This window comes from Numida meleagris, chromosome 7 (genome assembly GCF_002078875.1).
Source record: "Numida meleagris isolate 19003 breed g44 Domestic line chromosome 7, NumMel1.0, whole genome shotgun sequence".
In the NCBI taxonomy this organism is placed as follows: domain Eukaryota; kingdom Metazoa; phylum Chordata; class Aves; order Galliformes; family Numididae; genus Numida; species Numida meleagris.
The window spans coordinates 27,584,056-27,611,635 of record NC_034415.1 but is presented as its reverse complement, the minus strand read 5'-3'; the positions used below and the strand labels follow the sequence as shown (position 1 = coordinate 27,611,635).

The following is a 27,580-nucleotide window of genomic DNA, read 5'->3' as shown; positions in this document are numbered from 1 at the left end:
ACCCATCCTGGATTGGGGTACTAAATACATACAACATCACTGAAAAAACAGAAAATATTTCATACTGCGGTTTGTGATTTCTGTGTCCGGAGAAAGATAAGTAGGTGCTGACACCAGGGATATCTCCTGCAAGTTGACTGGTACTTTTGCTGAAGATTTGGATTGTTTGATCTGTTTAAGGACCTAAAAGTGAAGCACAGCGGAAGGAAGAGATCAGTTATCAAATGCAGAAATGCATGTTACGGACCAGTTGTCTCTATGATTAGCATGTCCTACTAAATCTACCAAGTCAACAGACGGGAAATGTGTAATAAGCATAGGTGATGAACTGAAAACATTCAATTTAAAAATAAATGACAAATCAGAAAGACTAGATAACCGTGCTTCCAGCAATGCTTGTGTAGGAAGCTCGTGTGAACAGAACTTCACCCTTCTCAGTGGTGCCTCTCATGCCAAATAACTGTTTTGTTCTTTCGAACAAAGAACATTCTTGACATTAGCCTGTATGACTGCTCTGACATACTGAAGGAGAAGGAAATCAGTTTTAAAGTCCCGTCTCACCCAAAGATTATTTTAGTATTTCTCCAGTTAATCCATGTCCCCCCAGAATCACACAATCTTCGGCTAAATCCAGCTCCCTAACAGAAATACACCTACATTTTCTGGGAGCTGCTCCTCTACTTCCGACTGATCCACCAACACTGGTTTGTCAGCTTTATATTTCACATCCTAAAAAGTCAAAAAAGAAAGTGAGGTGTAATTGAAAATGTAATATTAGCTTAAATTCAATATCCTCCAAAGCCAGAAATGACTATTCTGGTTAAATAGAGTGACATTTCATCATCACTGGAAGTATGTTCTAGCGCACACAGCTGAAGTCCAAAAGTGAGAAGAGTTACACAGAAAGGAATTAAGAATTACTAGAAATTAGTACGAATATGGAGATTAACAGGAATGACTAAAAACACACAAGCATAACATTTTAGGAATGGATTTTCTGGGAGGGGATTATCCTGCATTGTTTATATGGCTCCTGAAAAACATGAAGCTAGAAAGGAGATGGAAGCACATTCTCTGGGGTGATGGGATCAGCCGTTCCCATGTGATGTGGAAACGTACAGGTATAGAACACACAGTGTCTATAGCTGAAAGGAGTTCAAAGTCACCTGTTCCCTCCGGCCTCTCTTTTTTTTATTGCTTCTCATGGTACTGAACATACTGCTTGTGCTTAAATAAAGCAACTGCTTACAATGCATAAAGCAGCCTCATTATGAATGTCTCAAACAATGGCACTTAATCACAGGCACCACTTGTATCCTAATTTCTTTCCACACTCTTGCAATTCACTAAGGAACATTTTTTTTTCTCCATGTGCTTCCAGATAGTTAGTATCCTCCCTTTGTTATCCCTTTGTGCCAAACCTTTGTGCCACTTTGATCACAGCATTAGATTTAGTTATTTTACCTCACGTTAAAAGCACTGATAAACAAATTTTCTGAAAAGCTGAATTCCAACTTCCAAAGACGGAGATATTCTGCAGCTCAAAGGAATTTCTAATAAAGATGACAATTCATACATAAACATAAATCAAATTTTAGGTTACCAAGCCTGGAAATACAGGTTTTGTTTCCTGATGCCGTATTATATGTAACCATGCCAAGCCCCATAAGCTTGTCTCCTGATTTTTTTTCTTGCTGTAATCGTACAACAGAAACTCTTATCCAAATGGATAATAAAAAAAGTAAGATAGCGTGATCTCAATCTCACATTATCAGAAGTGTTGGGGGAGAAGTGGGAAGATTGCTTTGTCGCTTTATGAGAGATGGTTTTAATGAGCAATACAAAATAATTTCACACTTCCTTTTCCATTCTGATACACAACTAAAATCTGAAACTTCACGATACATCACCTTTAAAACCCTCTCATCCTCTCCACTTAAGCTCAGACTATGCTGGAGGCATCCAGACAAGATGAAGAAATTTACAGCCATTCCAGCACTGCATTGTACGCTCAGCATTTGTCCTAAGCCTGTGACCCAGCTGGCTTAATGGAATTCATTTTCCCAGATACATCCAGAAGCATTCTTATGAAGCTCCTCCTCCTTGTCAGTGTGTCAAGAACAACTTTTCTGTTTGTCTCAAGGACAGACTGCTGTTCCAAGTTCAGATCTCTAAGCAAAGTGAATCCACTCCCCCATACTGAAGCTCATGTAGTTATCCCACCAGCAGGACAGCAAGTGATGCACACGTGCCACGAGGTGTTTCAGAGCATGTCCAACAACTGTTCAAGCCACTTTCACCTTCATAAAGTTAAAAGTTTTGAAAATCTCTCCAGGCCCCCATCTATTGATTCCCTTCAGCACCACCCTACAGAAAACAGGAGAGCAGCAGTGCTCAGAGCACCAGGGCCTGCTATCAGGACACCTCAAACAGCAGCTAATAAGCCTGCAGGCATTGCCTAACACTTCCATTGGCTCCAGTTCAGATATAAAGTTGTTTTCTTTACCCTTCTTATCATCCAAGTCTGCAACGATGTCCATTGCATAACTTAAAAAAGTATAAAGTGATGAAGTGACAACAAAAAGCATCTCGGGAGAGACCGACAAATTTATCAGCAACACAGAACGATAGGAATAGTTTTTTTTATTGCTGCTGTCGCTTGGTGAGACATCCTGTCTGTGCTTTGAGCTGTATGCACTTGCAGAAGATCTGCTGATAAGCACATACTTTCTGTTTACTCAGTGAACTTGATCTCACATGTTGACTTTTACATTCCTGATTTATCCTGACATATGACTGAGAAATTCAATAACAACGGTGAAGCAGCGTTAGGCTCCAGTAGCAGCCATCACGCTATGAAAAACAAGGCACTGTTTTCTTTTGCCTCAACAGTCACTAAAAGATTGCAACAGAAATCTCTCTTCCCCAAAACACCTCAAAATCTTGGGCTGCAATTGCAGCGTTGAAGCTTTAATGCCACAATGACTCTGAGCCCATATCCTCCCGGTCTGAAGGGTCTGATGACAACCAAATTATTTCAGCATTTATGAAAATAAGGTAGGCTTTCTAGAAATATTTGCCATGTAATTTTAAAATCTTGTTGGAAAGAAATATCTGACATTCAGAAGCTTGTCTCCAGTATTTTTCATCCACTTAATGCCTCCAAATTAAGGGCTGGCCCAACTGAAGCCACGAGGTACTGAGCAGTCACATCTGCAGGCATTCAAACACTTGTCTAGATCCACCTCCCAGTCCTTAATATTTGGTATTTATTTAATGGGGGAAAAAAGTAAAAATAAAATAAATCAATAAATCACCTCCACGCAAAATGCCATGGAAGAGAGGCAGAGCTACGCAGCAGCCCCAAGACTGGCACTCCTGGTCTTGCCAGTGACCTGGGGCAGGTTGCTTCCCCTGTGGGCCTGCTGGACGCTGCATTCCCAATTCCAAAGGGCAAACTGTAGCAGCTAATCATTGTTACATGAAAAAAATATGTAGAGGGAAAGATGAGATGGTATGGGCAGTCAGAAAGGAAAACCAAACAAAGCACTATACTGATGCTCTCCTCACATGCACGCTCTCAACAAGTGAATGCTTTTGTCTTCTCTTACCTTCCCACTGCCCTAGTCTGCATCCTTCCATTACATCAATGTCACATCCTCTCATGTCATCTTTACTGGTCAGTCTAAAATACATTAAGTTATACTTTTTTTGCTTCATATCAAGTCTGAACAGAAGCTGCCAGTATTTTCTGTGTCCCCTGCTGTCCCAGTGGCATCTTGCCTCAATGCCTATCTTGGGTTGCTGCACTTCTTTTTTTCCATTTTTATTTTTTTTATTCGTATTCCCTCAATTATCTTTCAAGAAGGCGCACAGCACCATATCCTACAGAAAGAGATCATTTTTTACAACTTAGTTTGCATCTTTTCGTCCACTTTACTCTGTAACCCATCATTTTTTTTTTGCCAAGTTGAGCAAGAGCAGCAATAAAAGGAAGTGAATTGCACCTATAAATGAACACAAGAAAACTCCTGATTCCTTTATATCTCAGCCCAAATGAGGACTCTGAACAAAGCTAAGAAATATTTACATAAATAATTCAATGCATCTGTAATTCATTAGGAATGTGAACCAATCCATTTTAAATGGTTGGTTAATTCTGATACTCAAATACTATATGCTACTTCCTAACTCTCGGAGTTCATGGATTTGTTAAATATTTACTAGTTATAGGATACCATAAATCTGTTCAACTCATAAAAATACGATGGAGCCAGAAGCAATTAGGAAAAAAAAATTAGGAAATCAAGTGTCATTTTTCCCCAGTGAAGGACTGCACACACAAACTGTGCACATGCAGCGAGTCTCAGAGAATGCTCTCCTTGAAAAAAGAGTGGACTGCTGGGAAGAGGCTGTCTCAGCGCATTGTACGTACCTCTAGGTTAGCTGCTTTTCAGCATACATAGTAGTTTTCCATTTTAAACTTTCAACACAGTGTCCAAAAAAGAGATTAAAATTGAACTCTGAAGGACTTTTAGATTTCTTGTAATGCACAACCCTGACATACTAAGCAACAACAACCTATCTGTACCAGTGAGAAGTTCAGTATTTATTACAGTGGATACTGACAGTAACATATTAAATCAGAAGTTATGGGCTCGATGCACAAATTACTGATAGTAACTCTGTAACTATGTTATTCAAGAGGCAAGACCAGATTATGATAATAGCCATTTTGGCCTTAGAATTTATGAAGCTATGAATATAAATAAGAAAATGATTTACAGACCATATTTTTTTTCCTGATGTTTGTCACACATGAATAGCAAGCGTGGAAACCAAATCCCCTAACAGAGAGAGAACTCCAGCGAAAGCCAGAACACTACATACAAATACCTACCTCAATATTTTAATAAATTATACTGATATCACAATTCATGAAAACACACGATGAAGGCTATGTACATAGAGCAAAAGATTTGATGCTGCTCTTACACACACTGGAAATTATTCTACAAAAGTGTGCTCTAACACTCCAACCCAAAGGCAGATAAAAAAAAAGCCAAAACAAGCAAATGAGCCCACATATTCTAAGCTGTGATTGTTTGTGAGCATTGCTTTAAGTGACTTACAGCTTTGTTGGACTCCTCATCGGTCAGGCTTTTCATGACAACGTCCAAGCTTGGGTCGTCTTCACTGCTTGGGGTTTCAGTGCAGCCGTGATCCTGGTAGAAAGGATTGAAAGCAGTTTTAAAAACAGAGCTATGATCCCCCATAACAGCTAAAGAAAAAAAAAAAGACAATTTTACCTTTCCTTTTGTTTTTCTAAACAAGAAGCAGCATGAAAAAGTAAAAAAAAAAAGATCCACAATTAAAGCATCCCAATGTCAGAGGACAAATACGTGATACAAGTTTTGAAAGACAGACCTCAGTCTGCACTCAGCCAGCCCCAAGTACCATGAGGCAGTCTGATAACAGCACCCAGCAGCAGATCTAGGTCAACATTCATGGCCAAATCAAACTGGAGGCCTCCTCCGGACCTTTAGAGAGGAGATGAGTTTCCCACATGCTCAATGTGCTGAAAGAATCCCTCTGTTCCTTCCTGCGTGCTGAGTGGGTTGGCAGCACCAGGACCGAGCACTCTGTCCTGGAGGAATCACCAAGGCCAAAGCCCTTCTACTCAGGGCACGTGGCCACCACACTCAGCAGGCTTAAGCCTGGAGCACTGTCCTCCATCTGAAGAGCAAATGTCACCTCAGGATTCAATTACTTCTGCACATCACTAAGAGAATACTGAGAAGAGCATTCAGAGACAGCCAATGGAGAATGAATGAGTGAAGTTAATGGTGAAAATACTGATGTCTTTAGGCCCAAGATGTGCTCCAGAAGCTCCTCCAGCATAATCTCTGGCTTTGAAAAAAATCATAGAATGGCTTGGGTTGGAAGGGACCTCCAGGATCATCAAGTTCCAACCGTCTGCCACAGGCAGGGCTGCCAGCTGCTAGATCAACTACTAGAGCAGGATGCCCAGGGCCCCATCCAACCTGGCCTCACACACCTCCAGGAAGGAGCATCCACAGCCTCTGGGCAGCCTGTTCCAGCACCTCACCACTCTCTTCAGTAAAAAAACTCCCCCCTGACATCCAATCTAAATCTCCCTTCCGTTAGTTTAAAACAACTCCCCCTTGTCCTATCATCTACCCACGTAAAATATTGATTTCCTTCATGTTTATAAACTCCCTTTAAATACTGGAAGGCTTTGAACACGTGCTGCACACATATACTGCACCCAAGGTATAACAGGTTTTTCTCTTTCTGAAGAGGACTCTAAACAAAAATGGTCCTTAAAAATAGCAGTGTACTAAGAAATCTTGTCTGATCAGGACTTTCTGCTATTTTCTCTATGCAATGAGTATATATTTAAGAAACACATACATGCAAGGAAAAATATTTCCTTCCCATACCAACAAACAGCATCTTTCCAGGACAAAGGTTGAGTTAGAATGTGAAGTTTAAATTATCACCCATTTGGCTACACATAAAACTTAACGGGTTAGTTTTATTTATAAAACCAACCGGGTTCTGAGTCTGAAGATATTTTTGATCTACATTTCTTTAAATTTACACTTGAGCCCCTTTGATCCAACTTCGGAGCAGCTCTTTCAAAGGAAAATGAACTATGCTCGGTGAATCAATGTGCAAGATCTTCAGAAGCAAACTTACTTCTGAAACTTCAAGAGACATGTTACACTTAAGATGACAGTTATGCAACCACCTTGAGAGTTGCTTGAGGAGGTGAAGCACCCTCCACTCTGACAAAGGCTCTTGCAAAGACTTTGCTTTTGGCAGTATGCCCACAGCATTACACCACAGTGTAGTCTTATCCTGTAGTGCAATCCATGCAATGAAGCAAGATTTATTTTGAGGCTTATTTGCTGTTCTGCATTTTCCATATTAAAGTGCATTAACGAATACAGAGAGAGAAGATGAAGAACAGTATACGGTATCTATGGTTCCCTGATATTTTTTTTACACTAGTTATGCTATTTAACGTGATCTGACTAGATTCATGTACATATCACGTATATCATGTACCACATGATAAATATTTACTTTGTATTTCAAGATACAAAAGCAGAGTCAGGCTTTCTTAAGACACAAACAGCTGATGAAGGAAAGCAATTTCAAGTTCTATGCCACACGAGTGTCTTTGGGGTATATTTATCTCACAGAATAAAAAGATGCTCAACTAGAAGTGAAGCACATCATTTACCTCTGAAGACAGAGGCAACACATACACTAAGAGCTTGCCAGTAATGCACAAAGCTCAGCCAACACATCCACCTTGAAAGGCAAATATTGCACACGAGACTGAGGTTTTTTGCCTCCACATGCCGGGAGAGTCTAATTGCAGTCTTTTGACCACAGAACAGCATGTGACTAAACAAAGCTTTGTGGTCCATCCCAAAGACACTAATATTGAACAAAGCCTGGAACAAACACAGGTATTAAAGAGTCAACAAAAACGGAATGAACTCGGGCTCTGTTAATTGTAGAGTAATTTGCAATCCACCAGCTGCACCTGGAGCATTCTGCTTTGATGGGGAAAGAAAAGCCAAAGCACTGCCCCAAAATGACGCAGATCCAAACAAAATCTGAGCAGTTTTCTCCCAGTACAGAGCAGCTCAGTGTCTGTATGGAAGCAGCCATTGGTGCTAATACAGTCCAGAAAGCAATAGCAAGTGTGCGACCAGTAAAACCATCCAGTGCTGCCAAGCATGGCCCGGTGCTGTGGGTTCACAGTAATGCCCACTGAAGTATCAGGAGTTTAGTGCACCTGAATTTGTCAACTCAAGGCAAGATCCAACCCCAATTGAATTATAAAGCATCATTTGCTTTATTAGTGCAAATAGAAATAGAATTAAAAAGCGACAGTAAGGCTAAACATGTGCTTTGTCTAGAAAATTTAGTTACACTGTATTGAGATGTCAAAATGATAACAATGGGGTGACACTGCAGGGATTCATGATGCACAAGGGAGCAATTAGTCTACACTGGGGCTGAGACAGCAAGAACAGTAAAGAAAAACACCGCTAACATTACCACGCTAAGGCAATTCCTGCACTGGAAGATTTCATGCTACAACAGCGCATGGAAAGTCCCTGCTCAACCAGCCCATGTCTGCTTCTACAGCAGAAAAAAATGACCAGGAAGTATAGAGAACAGTGCTGGGTTGCAAGACGGATCTGTGGACCAATGCTCCCCATTAAGCTGGGATTGGCTCAAGATGCTCTTGGAATGGAGCCATGTACACAGTGACCGCTTTAGCACTGCTAGTTGTTGCTAGTGCTGCAAACAAAATACTCTCAGGGAAAGAGAACAAAAAATGTGTGAGCTTTCCCCTGCAAAATATTTATATTCTGTAGGAGGATATCCATGCTCCAGGCCAAAGACCACTGCTCTAGCCTGTGGAAAGGAGCAGGATGGGAGATGGCAAAGCACAGCAATGATCTGATTAACAGATGTCATTATTGCATGCCAGCTCTTTCAGTAATCATGAGAACAATAAAAAAAAGCGACGAAGAAAACACACCTAGTAGGTCAAATTCCTACCCAATGCATTTCATGATCCAGGCTTTAATTAGACAAGGTGCTTGAATTTATAATGAACTGGTAATGATGATTAATCTATCTAATTAAGCAACCCCAAATTAAAACAACAACATCAATCCCCCAAATGAAAAACAGCAGCAGAACAAGTCCCAGCCCACAAAGCTTACCTCAATAGAAGGGTGGGTGCTGGTAGGCAATGGGAAAGGAGTAACAGCCATCTGATTGACTGCATCTTCATTTCTGTACAACAAAGAAGCAAACAACCAACTTATTACAAGGTAAACCACAACAGCCAAATGTTTCCTTTGAGTTGTTTTTGCTCATTAAGAAAACATTATTACTAGCATAAGAATTGCTTCTTACCAGAAGTTAGAGTCTAGAAGAGCACTTTGTTTTTGCTTGTGTTCTTTGCTAGCAAATAGATTATACCCCTTGTTGGGACCACAGAAGTTTCAGCTGGGAGATCCTGACATTGCAGACCTTGGAAATCTAATTTAATGTGGATTATCAGAGGATGCAGCTGGAGTTTATAGCCCCTATGTATCAATAGGTGTGCTAATACTTTGTTAGCCTCTTCTAATAAAGTCTCTACTTGTTAACTGCTCGTTTAGGCTGTCCAACATTCACGTTGCTGAAACATTAAACCTTCTTACAAATTAAACCACTTACAATGCTTTTCCTCTCACATTCTGACTCCTCACACAGTGGAACTTCAGGGTTTGATTTCTGCACCTATTTATCTTCCAGGTTTACTGTAATACGAGCACAAATTTTCCCTCTAATTTCTGGAAGAAAATATTCAACCAGCACGTGCTTAAAAGCGCTTTATAGAAATGCCTGAAAAAAAAATTCTCATTTTATCTCTGAAGGGTTAAATACGTGAAGCTAGTACGTTCTGATTACTGAAAGTCAATGCTATAAATCAATAGCTCTCAGCAGAGCCGCGTATGGGAAATTCAATCACAGGCATTTGACATGATAAATCCTACAGGCAAACGCTGGTGAATTAATTTACTTATCTTCAACCAACCAGCCATACAATTCAAAGGAATCCGTTCTGTGCCGCTCGGTTCCGTACAGGCTCCCAGCTCTCCTTCTGGCCCTGCTCAAAGCCTCCAAGAGGCACCAGCCGCACTGCGAGCAGAACCAAAGTGCCCGGGGTGCACACACGTACATGCACGTGCACAGGGCTGTGCAGAAAGCTGAGCAATGCACAGAATGAAGCCCTTGAATTTCATAAGCGTTTCGGAGTCTCCGAATTCGCTTTACTCCATAAAGCGCATTAGGCAAGGACATTTTCCCTTCTCTTATGCTCCAGAGACATCAATCTAATAATATTGCTGTTCTAACCCATAAGAATCAATCGGCAAATGTAAGGTGTCTATGAGACCGAGCAATTCTTGAACTGTGCCATTTTTTCTGACAATGCTTTACTTGGAGCACAAACAGGGAAAACCAACACTTCTCCAGCGTACAACGTGGGCTGCACAACTTGCAATTAGCAGCAAACTTCGAAATAATAAGGTACGCATAAACCTTTGTGAGAAGTATCATTCTAAGAATTGTTAGACATAAGCGTCTGCATGGCAAAGGAGGATGTAATTAATACAAAACAGTTTCTATTTTGTATATACACACAACATTTTCTGGTGCTTTTCTCCCCCCCTCCTCTCCTGTTGCTGGGATAACATTTAAATACAGCTTTAAATAGATGGCCAATTTTATTCCAAGCAATAACAAAACCCCTTACAGTCATCCTTCCCCTGGAGGAAAAAAAAAAAAAGCAAAAACTAAAAAAAAAAAACAAGGTTACAAAATGTCTCAACTTGTAATCTCCCCCTGCTAGGGCTCCTTCATATTTAAATACTTTAATGCTGCTTCAAAGGAGAATGCTTCAAAGCTGAATCAAAGAGTGAACATATTTTAAAGCGACGGAGCTAATAATAAATTGCTCTTTCTGCTCTCCACTTCCCTAAGTGTCCTCGACTAAAACATGAATTTATTTACAACTAAAAGGAACGATCGTTCCCTTTTGATGCTGGAGCAGACAGCCCAGACGTCTGAACATCACATTCAAATTACAGTAACTGCAAAAAGAACATTTGATATATTTGCCAAGAGCTGCTGCTCAGGCACTCCCCTCCGTTATCTGCAGAAACAATAAGCATCCCCTGCTCTCGTCCAGCCCTTACCCTGGTTTGTACAAAGCACCAGGCAGCAGCCCTCCTCCTACAGCTGTTTGTATTTCACCAGCTCCACGTAAACCAAAAGGGGACGGAATTTGGCACTCCTCCCACGGATGATTCCATTGCTTCAAACCTCTGAGGATGAGTCTCTGGGCGACAATGGGGATGAGACCTGGCTGGAGGTTGGGTGCCCACACCATAAGTACAGGAACACCCAGCCTTCCTCATTGCATAAGGTCACAGGCAGCAAGATCAAAGCAGGGCGTGAGTGGCAAACCCTGTAAAGTTTAGAGAGATCCTCCACTTCCAGATTTATGTGCTTGAATTGCCATATCTCACTGCATTTCTTTTCCTTCCAAAGTCTAAGTGGAACCCCCGAGTGTTCCCCGTCCATCCTCACTGCCCAAGGAGAAGAACTCAAGTTTTGCTCCACCTGACTGCACCTCTGCTGGAGGGGGAGACGTGCGGCTTAAGCAAAGACAAATACTGTTATTACTGTCTACTGACTAACCACCACAAACGCCTGGCACATAAAATGCCTACAGAGCTCGGTATGCAAATACAAACCTAACGGCATGGCTCAGTCCCACACAGCTGAAGCGGTGCCATGAGGCTCCAGCTCAGCAGCACGGCGATGCTGAGCCACCCGACAGAGCTGTCTGGCACTTGGAGAATGTCACACACAGCTGGAGCTGCCTATGGAGCACTGAGGAAAGTTTTCCTTCCGAAGACAATAACCTGCAGCCCCAGCCTCAGCCAAATTCAGGTTTATTTGCTCAGAGGATGAACATATTTGTAATTGTTGCATCCAGCTTCCCCACCTTCATCTGAGGACGTTTTCTTTTTTCCACTGGAATGACTTGTGTGTATCTTGGGTTTGTGACGGTGTAGCTCACTGCCACGTGGTGCTAAAATACTTGTTGAGCAGGCTGAATGGCATTCATCTCCTGTCTGAAGCTGAGCATCTCATCCAAGATATCGTCCAAACTTCCTCTATAGTCAGCGCTAAAACAAGACCAATCCCAAGCCAGATGTACTCCAAAGGGCAATCCACCTGAGCTCTAGATGAGCAGGATTAGGTTGGGAAGAAATGAACTCCTCTCTGAAGATTCCTGAGAGCTGCTGGCTAACAGAAGTCCAGGTGACTCCCTGACATCCAAACAAAGGGAGACGATCCTCCTTCCCAACTACCTTCAGCTCCGTAGTTTGTCAGCACTTAAAAAGATCATTTCACAAAAGCTTGTAGATGGTTGTGGATGCTCTTCGCAAGTACAAAGAATGCCAAGAATCAGGGAAAAAAAATCAAAAAAACCCAGTAACTTGCACGACACCTTAGTTGGAAGAGATCAGGCTAGCAAGTGAGGGGAATGATACTTGTCCAGCAGCCTCAGGACTCCCTCTGGTTGTGACAGCTGTGTACACACAGACCTGCAAGTTAATGAAAACCTAGATTGTCCACACCCTACTTGTTCAAGAAAGAAAACAGAAATCAGTCTGGGGTCTCTTGTCTTTTGTTTTCCTCCAGAAATCCCTTTGGAGAAGAAGAGAGTTGAAGACTGAAAAGACGCATGGAACTCTCCCTTCAGGTGGGTCAAGGCAAGATGTTTGCACTGTGCATCATCTTGACAGGCCTCCTCTATCGCAGGCAAGAGCAGCTTCGTTGTCTGTTTCCATCTACTCTTAAGTAGATGGAAGCCAAATGCATATAGACCTCTTAAATAACTCACTGTAACTGATGACATGTTTGAAAGTGACCAAATTACTTAACTTCCTCAGCTGTGCACTCATTCACATGTGTACAAGCAGGAGGAAACAGCTCTGAACAGGAAAGTTCAAGCTTGCACAGGCACCAGAAGCTTATTTATAATACTTTCCCACACGAAAGAACCTGAACAACCAAAGCAAGTAAAACCAAGTTCAGACTATCAAAATAGGATCAAGTGTATTATCTAGAATAAACGGTGAGCAAAAATAATTTCTAATGCATGAAACTATCTAGGCTGTCCGGGGCACAATAGATACTGTGACTCACAGAGGCTGTGGAAGAAGAGGGCAGATTCAGTGACCAAGTGGCAGCAATGACTGTCACGTAGCCCTCACCTCACCCATCCAAGGCCAGGCTGGATGGGGCTTTGAGTGGTCTGGTCTAGTGGGAGGCGTCCCTACCTATAGCTGGGGGGTTGTAACTGGATGATCTTGAGGGTCCCTCCTAACCCAAACCATTCTATTCTATGGTCCTCAGAGCAGAGCTCTTTCCTTTGCACATCGCCATAAATAACAAGGGATTTGTCTTCACAGCTACACCTAGAAGTGGAAGGAGGGCGAAACTGACAGATTGGTGGACCTCCCTGAGAAATTCCAACCCCATCATCAGAAAGCAGTGAGTAGGGGGACAAATCCCTGCAGTGCCGGGGAACAACTCAGGACAGTTAACAGATGGTATTTATGTAGGCAAAATCCTACAGAACTTATTCTGAAAGCATTTTTCATCGCAGCATAAGATAGTTTTCTTTTAAGGAAAGAAAAGGTATACACACAATCACAGAACTTAACACAGTGGGATAATGGTCTGAAATCAGTGGCGTTCCCTTTGATTCAAGCATTCAAACTATATTTGATCTGCTTATTATACCAACACTGAAGCACCAGAACAGATTAAAGGCAGTTAATTGAGCATGGACAAAGCACCGAGTTTGCTGAATCACAGAATCCTCACTGCAGAAGAACTTCCTGATATAAACTGGTTCTCCTACTCCAAATGCAAAATCTAATTGTTTTATTTTGCATCTTAAAAGGATGAACATTTAATGCGTGAACCAAAAATCCAACGGACACAAAACCCATTCTGTTTTGGGAAGTAGGGCATAAACACTCCTACACAAAACAAGTCTCTTTGTGAGATGACTGCAGCCTGGATTCGCCGCAGGAGCCTGGAAGTTAATGTAGTGGCTGTAGGACTGTGGTCAGAAATGCCACTGGACACTGGGTCAGAGCAAGACCCCGAATGGAGCTGTTTCATCGCACAAAGGCCATGCTGTGCTTGGGCAATTGGTTTGGCTGTCAGAATGGGTGAGCACGTTAAACATCTCGAATTTGTTCCTGTAGAAGGCTGCGAAGCACGAGATGCACTGAATCTTAAAAAGAGGGAAAAAGTGACTAACTGCAGATCCTTTCGATGCTATTACAAGCTTACGTAATTAACGAGACCTCTGGGAACCGGTGCTGTGTTAAGACCTATATTTTGGAATCTGGCCAAAATCAACTCTTTTAAATAATCATTGTCAGTTTAATTGAGGAAAGGATGCCCATAAAGCAGAGTGAGAAACCCTGAAATATAAAGGGACGGCTGTGATTCTCACAACACTTCTGCACTGTCTCATCAGCAAAAATTTCAGGAAAGAGTGGGAATACGATCGTAACACCGCCTGGGTATAAAAACAAATGTGTGAAGACTTTTACAGTGCAGACTGTAATTAGGTTTTTAGTAGAAAGTCAAAAAGATTGAGGACACCTATTTTCTGAACCCGTCATTGTCCCCTCCCTCTCCCCATCTCTGACACAATCTATTTGATGACATATATTACATTTCCCATAGAAAGTCTTTTTTTTTTTTCATGCCCAAGATTTTCTGGGCTTCTTTTGTAACTGATTAAGGCCTTGGTGGAAACATCCCCCTGCCCTGCACGTGAACCAAAACATCAGGAATAGGAAACTCCTGACGCAGTTTCCTGCTTCAAAGCAAAACAGCAGCTTGCTTATCACAGAACATCCTTCACTGGAAGAAAGTAACGCCCTAGGATATGAGAGAAAACACTTTTTAGTAATAGATAGTCCAGGAGTCCCACCAGTTTTGCTTTCATGTCCCAGATCAGCTCACTCAAGCATGCAGGAACTATTTAGCCAACAGAATAATGAGTTTATGGAAAACTGATCTACTCAGGCCTTATGTTGTTGAAATCAGAATATGAATATCCTCACGAAGACCAAATCCAACTCCCTGTTAATTCCTGCAGTACACATCACTCTGCTATGGTGATCTGTGGCTTCCTCTCACTGCGTGCTGCAGGATGCAATTTAGCTCTGCAACATTTTGGGCCTTCTACCTTTAAAAGGAAGCGGAATCAGTAACAGCGCTCAGGAGGAAGAAAGTATTACTTCTGCTGCAAGGGCTCCTCCTCGTAATGAACGTAACGGTATCCTGCTCTTTCCACATCATTAAAGCCAAGGGGAACACATCTGAAACCAGCCAAGCAGCAAAGCGACCAGGAACGCTCTCAGCCAGCTGCACTCAGCGCTCTGCTCTCGTCTGGAAAGCTGCTGCACACACACACGGGAGAGATGGATGGAGACCCATGATGTCTGCAGCTCCTCACGTTTAGTAGAGCTGGCACCACAGTGCATTAAGTAGTGGCGTTTCAGTACCTCCCCTTTTAGATTACAGTATTAAAATGGTTTGACAGAGCAAGCAAAAACCTCTACCAAACTGCACCTTGGGCAAGACTTTTGCAATTGGCACAGCCTTTTGTTCATGCATTCAATCACATCTGCTTGCTTTGAGGTCTAAAGGTGTTGGAACTCGAAGCACCAAGACAGAATGGGCTCACGGCATATATTCACAAGAAAAATCTTCTCTCCTTAAATTTCACTTTTAAGAGAGACAAGTTAGCTCTGGTAAAACTCCGATACCCTCCCCTCTTCCTAAAAGCAATGTTTATCCTTGCATTCTAGACAGTGCTCTAGTTACCGGCAATGTTCTCTCACAGGGAGAATTTCCTTTCACTGCTGTTTGAATGGCTGCTGGGGTCAAGTGAGCAAACTTGTCAGTTGTCAGTGAGCTCCAGTGCAAGGCAGAGAGCAGGGACAAGATGCATGCTCTTTGTAAGTGTAAAGTGGTAAAGTGTAAAACCTGAACAGCAGCGTGTATGGCAAATTTTTTTAAGCCCTAGGGAGAACGACAAGAATTATCCAACAGTATTTCCAGTATCTATTAATTATGGCTGTCATGACAACTTTTTGCCTTGCAATCCACTTCCACATACAGAACTTGGAAAAGGGGAAATACAGATAGAACTGACATTGTTTTCACTTCTTCCCTTATCCCTGGGAGACTCGAGCTAACAAGCACGCCCCGCTGCAGCCCTGCAGAGCCTGGCCCTCAGCAGGCAGCTGCTGCTCGGGGCAGCAGGGCAGGCTCGCCAGAAGCCCACGCTCCCACTGCTGTCTGACAGCACTAAATTGAGCCTCGGGTTTTGGTTTCATACGTTCTGCTTCTGCCTCTGGAGGTTCCATACCAGGCACATTTTCCATATGCAATTAAGTAATGGTGAGTGAGTTGTTGTACATGACATTTAATTTTCAATAGCTGGAGAAAGTAACACGGGAGCTGCAGGCAAGACCATTAATCTCCTCTAGATCCTCTGTGCTGCCAAGTATAGCAACTCATTCTTCACCGAGCTAATGCTGCTCTTCCATCATTTCTGTGTACGCCGTACCAGACAGAGCCATGCAAGTAAATGTACACATTTATATGCATTCATCCACAGATTATTACATTGTTCACAGGTAAGCTGAGTATGAGCAAAGAATATAAAACAAAATCAACTGTGATGTATACACTGGTGAGAAGACCACATTAATAAACTTGGGCGGTTGTTAGTGCCAACAGAAGCCACCACTGGAACAGTGGCATTTATGAAGGTCCAATATTGATATATTGGACTTTCAGCAGTCCCGAGATGAATAGTCAAGGAAAAGCTTTATTTCATTCCACAGAGAGCTGAGTAAGTTCAACAATTTCAGAACAGGCTGAAAATAGGTCAGTTACACACGCAGATATGTAACAGAATAGGATAAAGTATGAACAAGTGTTTTGATGAGAACTGTTCTTACCGTATGAAAACGAGCTTGACCTTTGATGGGGCAGTCTTAATTATTGCAGAAGCATTCTGATGACTTCTTCCATACAATATCTGATTGTTTATCTGTTCAATGGAAAGAAAGTTTCATGTAAATGGAGTTCCAAAAGAAGTATGCATTGTTTTAATTTACACCACCAAGGCACGGGACAAGGAGATAAGAAGCTAAGGAAATGTGGGTCAAAAAATACAAATCACAAACCTTCTGAGGCTTTTACAGATAGGAGTACTGGAGAAGTACTGATAGATAAATCTATCTGCGTTGTTTGTGTCTCTAGAGAGGCAGAAATACTGGTGTTGAGGCACTAAGAGCCCCTTTTGGGCACAGCTGTGCTGGAGAGACACTGCATGACAGGCACACAACAAAGGCTGTCATTTTCAACATCATCGACTCCAATATAATCAAAGAAAAAAAACACTGTATTAGCAGCTAAACATTCCAAATTTTATTCTAGACCAATATAAAAGAGCAACCAATGCAGAGCTAATTTAATGCTATCAGTGACCCACACCTCACCTGCAGGTAACCAGAAGTTCAGAAACTAGACAAGACAGAAAGGACGATTTCAGAATAGACCACGTTACTTTTGCTGTGGATGATCAAACACCTAACCACAGCAACAAACACCAGCTAGCTACTGCTTTGGATGTCTTTTCCAAATGTGAGACAATCCCGCAGTTTTCAGGGGAAACAGCATGGCCTTCAACACCCCCATGGCCTTCAACACTCCCATGGCCTTCAGGACTCTTCTGTCTGAAGGAGAACAGAAGCCCTTTCCCAGTTTGAGGCAAATAAGGTGCCTGCTGTCCTCCATTGCCGTGCTCGGCAAGTGACACCTTGACAATCACAACAATAGCTCGGAGATGAACCAAAAGCATACTCAGTATCCCATCATAAAGATCACCCATGGTGTAAAATTTGAAGTGTTTCATTAACCTCCCAGCAGCTTGGTGCACCCCCATGACCCAGTCCTGCTCCTGTCCCTGCCTGCTGGCACCCAGGAGGTGCTGACCTGTCGGCAAAGTGCAGCCATGAAGGCTGTAAGCAGAGCAGAAGGCAGCCAGACCTGCCACACCGAATGTAAACGAAGGAAAAGCTGTGCTGAGCACCATGGCGAAAAGAAGGCTCAAGGTCAAGGAGACTCAGAAAACCCTCAAGCAGCTTCTCAGTGGCACCCTGATGGTTTTTCGGTTTAGAACTAAGCGGAACCAAAAACGCAGGCAGGTGGGGAAGGAAGCGTCCTTCCCTGACAGCGGGGATGAATGGATCAGTCTCCAATTCTGACAACTCAGACTGGAATAAACACGAAGGTAACACTGCTCTGTGGAAGAACGATTTTTACTTGTTTGCTACCAAACCCAAGGCAAAGCATTTCTTTACTCGAGCAGCTATTCTGTTCCAGATGAAGAAGAAAACAATGTGAATACGGAAACTAATTCAAGGCCACATTTCTATTTTGTTTAAAAAAAAGATGACGTTGAGATGAGTAGCATATATCATGTAACTCTGTCAAAAACCTCACTGGAAGCATCTTGATCGGATTATTGCAACTCTGAGCTGCAGCAATCCCATACCCCCACAAAGCGAGCAGCCCGCTCCATGGGAACCCTTCGTGTTTTCCTCCCACTCTTCCTTTACAACATAATATTTACATTCACATTTGATACACCAACGCTGCTTAAAACAATACGGATAATGGACCCCAGGAACAATTTACCAGCGATTACAGCAGGGCTTCTCATTACTGAAAATGTTTGTGTTGGATTTCGGTTTTGTGTTCTTAGAAGAATTTTTCACCCAATGAAGAAACAACCCGCTAGCCTTACGGCCTTGTGTCAGCAGTTCAGTAACCAACGTGAGCGCAAGAATCAAATCCCCAACGCTTGATTATTCACATAGATTGACCTGCAAACAATTTCCAGCTTCAGTTTTGGCTCAGAAACCGGGGCACAAAGGACACCTGGGCTGAGCTTCACCTTCCTGCATGATTGGTGATGTCATTTCTCCAAGTCCCCCAAAGAAGTTATTTGCTGGGAACGCTGGATGCCTTACTAATTGTTTGTATTTAGTTGCATTACCATCAATTTTTTGAAACAGCAGGCTTCTTTGATTAAAATTTATAGTCTTTACTCTGGCTAAATTAATGCTATTCAGTAGATATATCAAATAGTCCAAAATTTAATTAGTTCCGAGCTAGGTCTGTAAGTTATAATTATTTAATTATACCAAAATGAAAGGGTAATCAAAGTAATATATCTCCGCAAGGTTTTGGACTTTGTTCCACACAGCAATTACCACCAGGATTTGTTATTTTATTTTTTGTAAAAAGGTCACTTTCTTTTGCAAAGTAAATCAGTGATACTCCAGGTTCAGATACCACAGCGAAGAGCAAAGCACAAAAGCTTGCTTAAAAAAAAAAAACAAAAAGGAAACATCCAGGATTTCAGCAGCAGCACCATTTTAATCTTTTGAGTCAAACACTATCTGTCTGAGCTTTACTTCTCTCATTAAGACCAGAAAAGAAAAAGAAAGCTTTGACCAAGCACAAGAGAAGGCTGAGAGGAGACCTCATTGTGGCCTTCCAAAATGTAAAGGGAGTTTATAAACATGAGGGAAATCAACTTTTTATGCAGGTAGCTAGTGATAGGACATGGGGAAATGGTTTTAAACTAAAGGATGGGAGATTTATGTTGGATATCTGGGGGGGGGGGGGGTTACTGAAGAGAGTGTTGAGGTGCTGGAACAGGCTGCCTAGAGAGGTTGTGGATGCCCAATCCCTGGAGGTGTTTAAGGCCAGGTTGGATGGGCCCTGGGCAACCTGCTCTAGTAGTTGATCTAGCGGCTGGCAGCCCTGTCTGTGTCAGGGGATCCTTGAGGTCCCTTCCAACCCAAGCTATTCTATAATTCTGTGAAAAGGAGTTGGACTTGACAATCCTCACGGGTCCCTTCCAACTTGGGATATGATTCTACGAAAAGGAACAAACAGATCTAAGCCTCAACTCCTTGTTAAGTGCCTCTTTACATAACTTAATGGAAAGACATGAGAGCAGAAAGAAAGCTAAGAGCACACTGCAGGTACGAGCTCAGGCCAGGATGGAATTAAGTTCCATCCCCGATAAGCCCAGCACAGGCCTACAGCAGGTTTTATCACATATCCGGGACATATCGTTGCCCACGCACACAGCTTTGTTTTACGGTTTCACACACAAACACCAGGAAATCTGAACTCCCAAATTAAGAGAAAAACATTTAAAAAAAAACCTCAACTGTTTGCTTCTCAAACTTTAATTTGCAGAGGAGAAACATTAAATATTGGTATTTTAAAAAGAGCACTGTTTTTTTACTACGCGGCAGTAATGAAAACCAATAAAATGAGTATCATCAGATTTTTATGAAATTCGAGTCAAGCAATATCCCAAAGCTAGCAAAAGAGCTGGCGTAGCCTTCTGTAATTATTGTTCCTTTGTAACAGCGCATTAGTTTCCCTCTAACCGCAGGAATCGAAACATTCTGAGATTTAATCAGATTCTCTGAAACAACAGGAATGATTTCAAAAAAAGTTTGCAATCAAATCCACCCAAACCTAAAGCAATAGGCAGGAGGAAAACAGCAGAAAGGAAAAATACTGTTTGGAATGTGAATTCTTCTCTCTTTCCCAGGCTTCTCCAGGAAGGGGAACAAAAACCTGGGGGTTTACCTCTGCCCAGGGAGCAACCGGCTCCAGGTCACAGCTTCATCCTTCAGTGTCAGGAGTCACCTTGCAGCACTAACCTCCACTGGTAGCCTAGATACAAAGCCCACGTGAAAAGTAGTGGCATCCTGATACCAAAGGCCAAGAGGATGCTGTTGTGCTGCTGATACCTTCAGGAAATGAATCTGAGAATGGGAACAGAAGCTATAAGTGTTGTGCTGTAAGTAGGAATTGAAAAGGTCACTACTGGAGTTAATAAATTCAGGGCTTTTCTCATGGGAGAGCCCTTCTTCCCACACTCAAGTTATTGCTGCTTTTGATGGATGGTGCTACTTCGCCCAATCCTAAGTAATTATAAATCCCACAACAAATAGAGTAAAACACCAACCTGTCCCCGTTCTAAGACAGAAGTGACAGGAGTTTGGCTGGACAGTTCATTTGTTTGGTCAAAATGCTGACATATCTGGTGCACTATTATAGCATCACTTCTACTTAGATAAGATTCTTAAAAGAAAATCCCAGGGAAGCATTCAGCACAAAGGCCCTCTGGCTTTGAGGTACCACAGCCACCACACTGCCACAAACTGCCTCAAGCACAGCTGCCTGAAGGTGACTTCTTCCTGAAGTGCTGCGTCCTCCTTGTGCTACACAACCAGAACAACTTCCTCCTATCTGCTGCCCCATTCTAGTGAGATAACCGGGGCCAGGGAGGCAGCAGAGAATCCTGACATCAGTAATTCTGCACAACAGGGCTCTATGCAGCTCACTCCATTAACAGAACGCAGTTGATGCTGAACAACAGTGATGACAACAGTCCTAGGGTGGGTTATTCACTGTGAATAGCACAAAGCAGAAGGGCAGAGCCTGCAGCACTCAGAGCAGTGGGGCTCAGCACCCCGAGACACCACGCAGTGCAGACACCTGCATGAGAGCTGTGAGCCAGGCTCAGGCACCGCAGATGGTATCTCTGCTTGGATAAGAAACAGATCAGCACAACTTGCATCACGTTAAAGAGACATTGTTCTGTGCTGGGTGCAAATTCTGCCCTGACTACTCCTCCTCCGTGAAGGGTATGAGAGGATGTGTCCCTCCAATGGCACAGCCATCCAAGGTACATTACTGAAGACTTATGCTCAAAACTGATGCGCAGTCCAAGGTGCAGATAGAAGTATATTTAAAACATTCCATTGGAAAAGAGTAGAGGGTTGCCTACCTGCTGACAGATGACAATTTTGGGAAAATGGCTTCAAATGCTACCAAGTGCTTGCCAAGCCCCAAAGCTTTCTATCAGAGGCCAGCAGTCAGCCTCCAGGCAGAGCCATGCAGCACTGCCATGCAGGGAAGCACCACCCCAAGGAACAGAATTTGCTTCATCAGCAACAGGTGAAGAATCAAGGGAGCACTTCTGCACCTCAAGGCTGCACTCATAGCCTGACTCTAAGCCTTTAGCTGGAGAAACCCAAACAACCTGGTTCTGCCACCTCCTACCTTGTCAATGCTTCAGTTTACCATTAGTGCTCTTCTAACACTCTCTGTTGTTTTAACTGATGCAGCAAGTAAAGCCACAACCCCTGCATCATTGGCACGGAAGAAGCACAAAGCCACATTCCTACCTCAGCGATGTGTAAGCTTCTCAGGTATTCCTAATGGTGACTGAAATGGTCACTGAACCCAACAGTTATTAAAAATACCCTGCCAGCGTAAACGCCCATTAGTTTCATTTCAGTGCTGCTCACATATAACACCAAAATGCTTTCAAAGGGCAAAAAAAACAGAGCTGTGAACGATCGACCACCGGTGCGAGCACGAGACGTCTGCACATGAGTAATGTGCAGCCCTTTCCTTTGTACTACAGGATGTTTTGCCACGGGATACGTACCCACTGGGGACCAGAATGAGATCACCACATCCTTTCACACAACTAACCGCACTTCTGCCCACCAGTGACACGCCTCCCATTTGATGGCAAAGTTCACCGAGAGAGGCAGTTACTGAAACTTTGAACTTTGGTTTAGAGACAGCGACCATCACCTTTTTTTTTTTTTTTTTCCTCCTAGGGAAGATAAACTGCATTTTATCTCCATCTTGGCAGGGAGAGGAACTAGGGCAACGCATAGTTTTTGGAAATGCTACTCACAACATGGCTCACGCATGTAAATCCCGAGCCTCGAGGTCCATGTGATTAACCACAGATGGTGCATCTTTCAAGTACAGCAATATTTATCATGAGATCAAACACACGCCACAAGGAATAACTCGTGAGATGTAAGGAAACCTCTGCGGATCCTTCTTTGTAAGGAAGCACATCGACATGAAAGGCTCTTTCATGTCTCTCCTTAACTACCTCTTCTACCACGTACACAGAGCAAAATGGTGCCGTTCAACTGGTGCGCACCCAGAATTCAACAGTTTGACTTTTTCCAACTATTAGAATCCAGTGCCAGGGAAAGAAAAGTAATTTGAAGGAGAAAGTCATTTACCTACACTACTTCAGCAAGGTACAGACCTTCATGCCATTCATCACACTTGAAAACAAAATAATAAACTTCAGATGGTGCTATTATTATAGCAGAACAAGCCTTTCTTGTACCAGGTGTATTGAAAACCCGTAATTATAGAACTGTTGGAAAATGACAAATGCTTAGAAAATTCTGATTGCTCCTGAGGTATCCCCAGGCAGTCCAATTGCTTTTTCTCAAGTCATGAAACGTGAGAAAATAGTTGGTTCTCTGATGCCACAGTGAGTTGCTGAAAGATCAGAAATCACCACCCATGGATAGCAGCGGGTCACCATATACCTGCTCCACAGTGAAGGCTTCTTTTTAAAGAAAAGATCCCCAGCAATGGCTAATTTTTTAAGCTGCTGAAGCAATCATGACATGGGAAACCACTGCAGGTACTGCAGAAAAGTGGTGTTTTGCTAACAGCCAAAAATCAGATGATGTACAGGAAATCCATCCAAAATGAAGCAAGGAGAAAGGAGGAAAAAAGGAGGCAAAACACGCTCCTTGCTGCTGAGCTCTCTTGCCTTGTGGGTGAACTTGTGTCAGATGCAGCTAACGAAAATATGTATCCTAGGTTACACCAGAACAAAACAGATTACAGCGTGAAATTTTATCTTATTTTCAGAATGGGGGGTATCCCTGTCATCTGTAAAAACACATATGGTAACTTTGAGGGTGTTCAGATTTTTATTTTTTCTTTTTTTTAAATGTAAGGTGTGAATTTTCTTGCAAAACCTCACACGCACTACAAGGACAGATTTACTATTCTCTGTCTGCCTTTCAACAGTCCCTCCCTACACGTAACTTGTGAACATGCTGAGAGCACAGACCTCACTGACAAGACATTAGTTTTCACGGGCCAGTGATTTTTGTTTCGCCGAGAACACATTTACCTGCCAAAGGCCAAGTTCTCAGTTGGCATAAATCAGTGCAGTTCCTTCCCTCAGCCACCTAATTCCACTCGCAGGCTTTATTTCTTTATTTAAGGTTCAAATGACAGCCTCACATATGCCTCTCCCTCTCGCCATATGAACCATATTTAGTAGTTAAAGGAAACACTTACCTCTAGAAGTTCATCACCAATATGCATCCTTCCATCCCGTCCTGCAGGTCCATCTGGATTGATACCAACTACAAAGATGCTCATACGAGATCGGTCCTTGTTGCCAGCAAGGCTCAGCCCAAGCCCATTTTTGTCTTTCTCAAGCTCAATAATGTGCAGCTCTCCTGGTAGATCTGCATATCGTTGCCTGATTTTTTCTGCAAAGATCAAGAAAAATAAAGAAAGTTACAAGACATCATGACTTACACGCAGACACTCAAGGGCACGCAGAAACACGCTAGAAATAGAGAGCTTCTCAGTATCTATGCTTTAAGAGGTCATTCCAGCACAGAATATAGAACGAGATACGATGTACCTAACCCCTGTGTTCCCTCCACAGCTCATGTCACAAAGAGAGTTAAGTGAGACTGCTCACTTCTCACATATCTTTAGCCTGGGTGCCTTTGGTCTGTTGCAAACCACCCAGTTGTCTGTGTATCACTAACACTGTGTGTCACTAACACTGCCAAACAAGAACATGGCCAAAGCACAAGAACTGCATTGCTTTAATTATTTATACAACAGGCTGGTTCTGAAAGAAAAATGTTTTGAAAGGAGGGGAAACGAGGGAATTCCAGAGGCACCCCAAATTTACCTCATAAAAACTATCAATTTCAGGCCACTCTCAAAGTTGGAGCTGGTTAATTAACCACTGCAGTCAGCTGAAAATCCTACATTACAAACAGACTGCAAAGCCTCATCCCAAGATAAAGCCTTCTGTTGTGCTTCTTTCTGGTGATTCAGGAATATGCTCACAATGCTCTGCTTACCTTTATGTGCTGCCGTGCAGATGATTACTCAAAGCAGATGTCAGAGGCAATGCCCATGAATGATTATGTTTTTAAACGATACTAAGGCAGTTACTTGTCTTTCATCTACATTTCAACCGTTTCTGTGACAGAATGCAATACACTCACAAAGTTATTTGGAGCACGATGCGTGCCTGTGGAACCAAGTATGCTGGCAGTTCAACTTGAATGTCTTCTTTTCAGCGCTGGTAGACAAATGTTTGCAACTTTTGCTTACACACACAGCAAGGGTCATTTTTTGTCTGTCTGATCACCCTCTGCAGCTCAGAAACCAGCTCCCTAGCCCCAGCTGCAGCCCACGTTATGGCTGGGCCACACTTTATAAAGGCAGATCGCTGTGTTTTGCTGTGACTGGGGATCACCTTCAGTACAAAGCCCAAGGTGAAAGAAACTGCTGCATTATGCATTAAGGAGAGCAAGAAGAGATATTACATGCCCAGCCATATCCCTGAGTCAGCAGCTGCAAGACCAATATTAGCTATTACCATTCCACCGCAGGGAAGCACGTTTCGATAGCACGATTTAAGCACGTTTCCATGACAACACAGAAGAGGGGAAGGAGCTGAGGAAGGTGAGAGGGAAGCATCCCAAAGTGAACAAAAGCTGGAAGAAAGACGACAAAGTGGAGGTGAGTGCAGCGCAGCCTGCGTGCAGGCTGCTGGGTGACCGCACCTCCCCGGCTCTGCTCTCAGGGCCCTTCCCCAGCTGTTTTCCAGCTGCAGCAGCCCTCCCAATTCAGCAGGAACAGAGGAACATGCTCCCACCTGGGGCACCCCAGGGCATGCCCCATGCTCCAGGCAGCATGGCAAGAACCAGCGCTCCCGCTGCTTTATTTATGGGCATCTCCCTGCCTCACTCAAAACCCCGGCGGCCTGAGCCTAAAAGCCTGGGAGGCATGTGCTAAGGGTTAGACACCATCCCTGGAGAGCTGAGTTTGTAAAGCCCTACAGAGGTCTGCACAAAATCAGAATATCATAACAAATTAGAAACCTTGCTTGTTACTATCAATTATATGCCAAAAGTTCAGAGAACTGCATTAAACAGTAACCTGTGCAGCTGCGCGGTTCTTTAATATATTTCTGAACTAATGGGGTCAAAATGTAATTAGGGGAGTGATTTGCTACTCGAATTTTGAAGGCGTTATTTTCCTGCTTGGAATGCAGGATGCCTCCTGCCAGAAAGCAGCAAGCGAGGATGGTCTCAAAACGATGCTTGTGGAAGCACAGCAGATGCGAGCAGAGCCACGCACGTTGTGTTCTCACCACCATGGTTTCACCTTCTGTTCCCATTGAGCCAAGCCCAGCCCTCACAGCCATCCAGCTGCTTCCTGCCTACCACAGCTGGGCGGCAGCCTGGACAGGTTAGGTGTTTCCCAGTTGTAAGAAGAGGACAGCAGCAAAACTAAGTTTTCTTGGAAAATACACTTCTGTGTACAAGAGGACCCTCCAGAGGGATGCTACAGACCATTGCCCTTGCTGCTTGTTCTCTATGGGCAGCACATCTCACTCTCATTTGCTCAAAGCATAGCACATGTCTCCAAGTACACTGTCAGCAAGGCGCAGTGCACCTGTAAGCTCTGCAGGGCTTCCTCTGCCGGGCAGCACAGAGCCTGTCTTCTCCCCTGGGAAAAACGCCAGCGGCTCAGAAGTACACATACATTCCTATTCCATCCTGGCATCAGTCCCAAAGTGAGTTTTAGTTCTCCAAAAAATAGTAGGCAGGGTAGTTGCCTGGGATGAGGCAGCCCCGCGGAAGGTCGTGATGTGCCTGCACGTGGCCAGGCTGGGGCTGACAGGCTGGTGCCCAGCTCAGCACTCCGGCTGCCAGCAGCCCCCTCTGCATCTTGCTGCCAGCCCGGCCGGGGGGCACAATGCCCAGTGTCACAGTGGACACCACAGGCATGCACACACAGACGTGCAGGGACACTCCACCTTTAAAGCTGGGTCTCCCTGCACTGGGCACGCTGTCCCATCCTTGAGCAGCACCAGGGTTTGCTCCCAGTGCCGTCATCGTGTTGCTCATCCAGTTTGCATACAGATTTCCTTTGGGCACCCAGCTGGCTACCATGCTGGAATCGTATTCTCAGTTTGCCTCTTAATAAGAATCTCGTAAGATTATTTAAAACAAGTATTTACTGCTTAAACAAACGTGCGTCTAAGGCGTCTTCTTTTTAATGCCTTTTCAGCCGCTCCCCCCCCTGCAGCTGGTATCACTTTCCAGCTCTGTGCCTAGCACTGGGGAGCCAGTTAGCATCTGCTTTTGCAAAGAATCCCATTATCTGCCTTCATTACCAGATCCCTTACACAAGGCAATTGTAATTCTGTTGTTACTGCCGTACACATGGGACGTGGTGCTTTGTGCCGGCGCTGCGCGGAGCCGTTTCCACGTTCGGTGACAGCACGCCTAGCACAACTTCTGCAGACACAGCACCGGTATTTAACCAGCCACGGTTGGGCCCTGTTACTTTTAGAAATACTGCGCAGGCACGATGCAAACCGAAAGCACGGGCACACTGTAGCAATCACTCCTGCAATAACATTCCCCGGTCCCATTAGCAGACAATTGCATTTCAAAAGAGAAACCCTGGAAATGGAAGACAACTGCTTTCAAACAATATACTGTTATGCTGCTGCATATGTTTCCCTGATTCAGCCACTCTTCCTACTATATTAAACAGAGAGATAAAAGAAAGAAAGGGGGAAGATATGGCCAGGATATTGGAGTTTGCATGATCTAGTACTGCAACAAACACACATTTT

At 43.4% G+C, this 27,580-nt stretch overlaps 1 protein-coding gene across 11 annotated transcripts in view; it reads right to left on the bottom strand.

The window, feature by feature from the left end:
- The window catches only part of PATJ (PATJ, crumbs cell polarity complex component), a 147,142-nt gene that overhangs the window by 36,661 nt on the left and 82,901 nt on the right, over positions 1–27,580 (bottom strand). For all 11 annotated transcript variants that reach the window (XM_021405454.1, XM_021405461.1, XM_021405453.1 and 8 more), the window contains 6 exons: positions 23,974–24,170; positions 16,689–16,780; positions 8,781–8,853; positions 5,133–5,225; positions 658–729; positions 66–183 (listed from right to left, as the gene is read on the bottom strand). In XM_021405454.1, the coding sequence (XP_021261129.1) occupies positions 66–183; positions 658–729; positions 5,133–5,225; positions 8,781–8,853; positions 16,689–16,780; positions 23,974–24,170 (645 nt within the window). The remainder of the gene's footprint in view (positions 1–65; positions 184–657; positions 730–5,132; positions 5,226–8,780; positions 8,854–16,688; positions 16,781–23,973; positions 24,171–27,580) is intronic.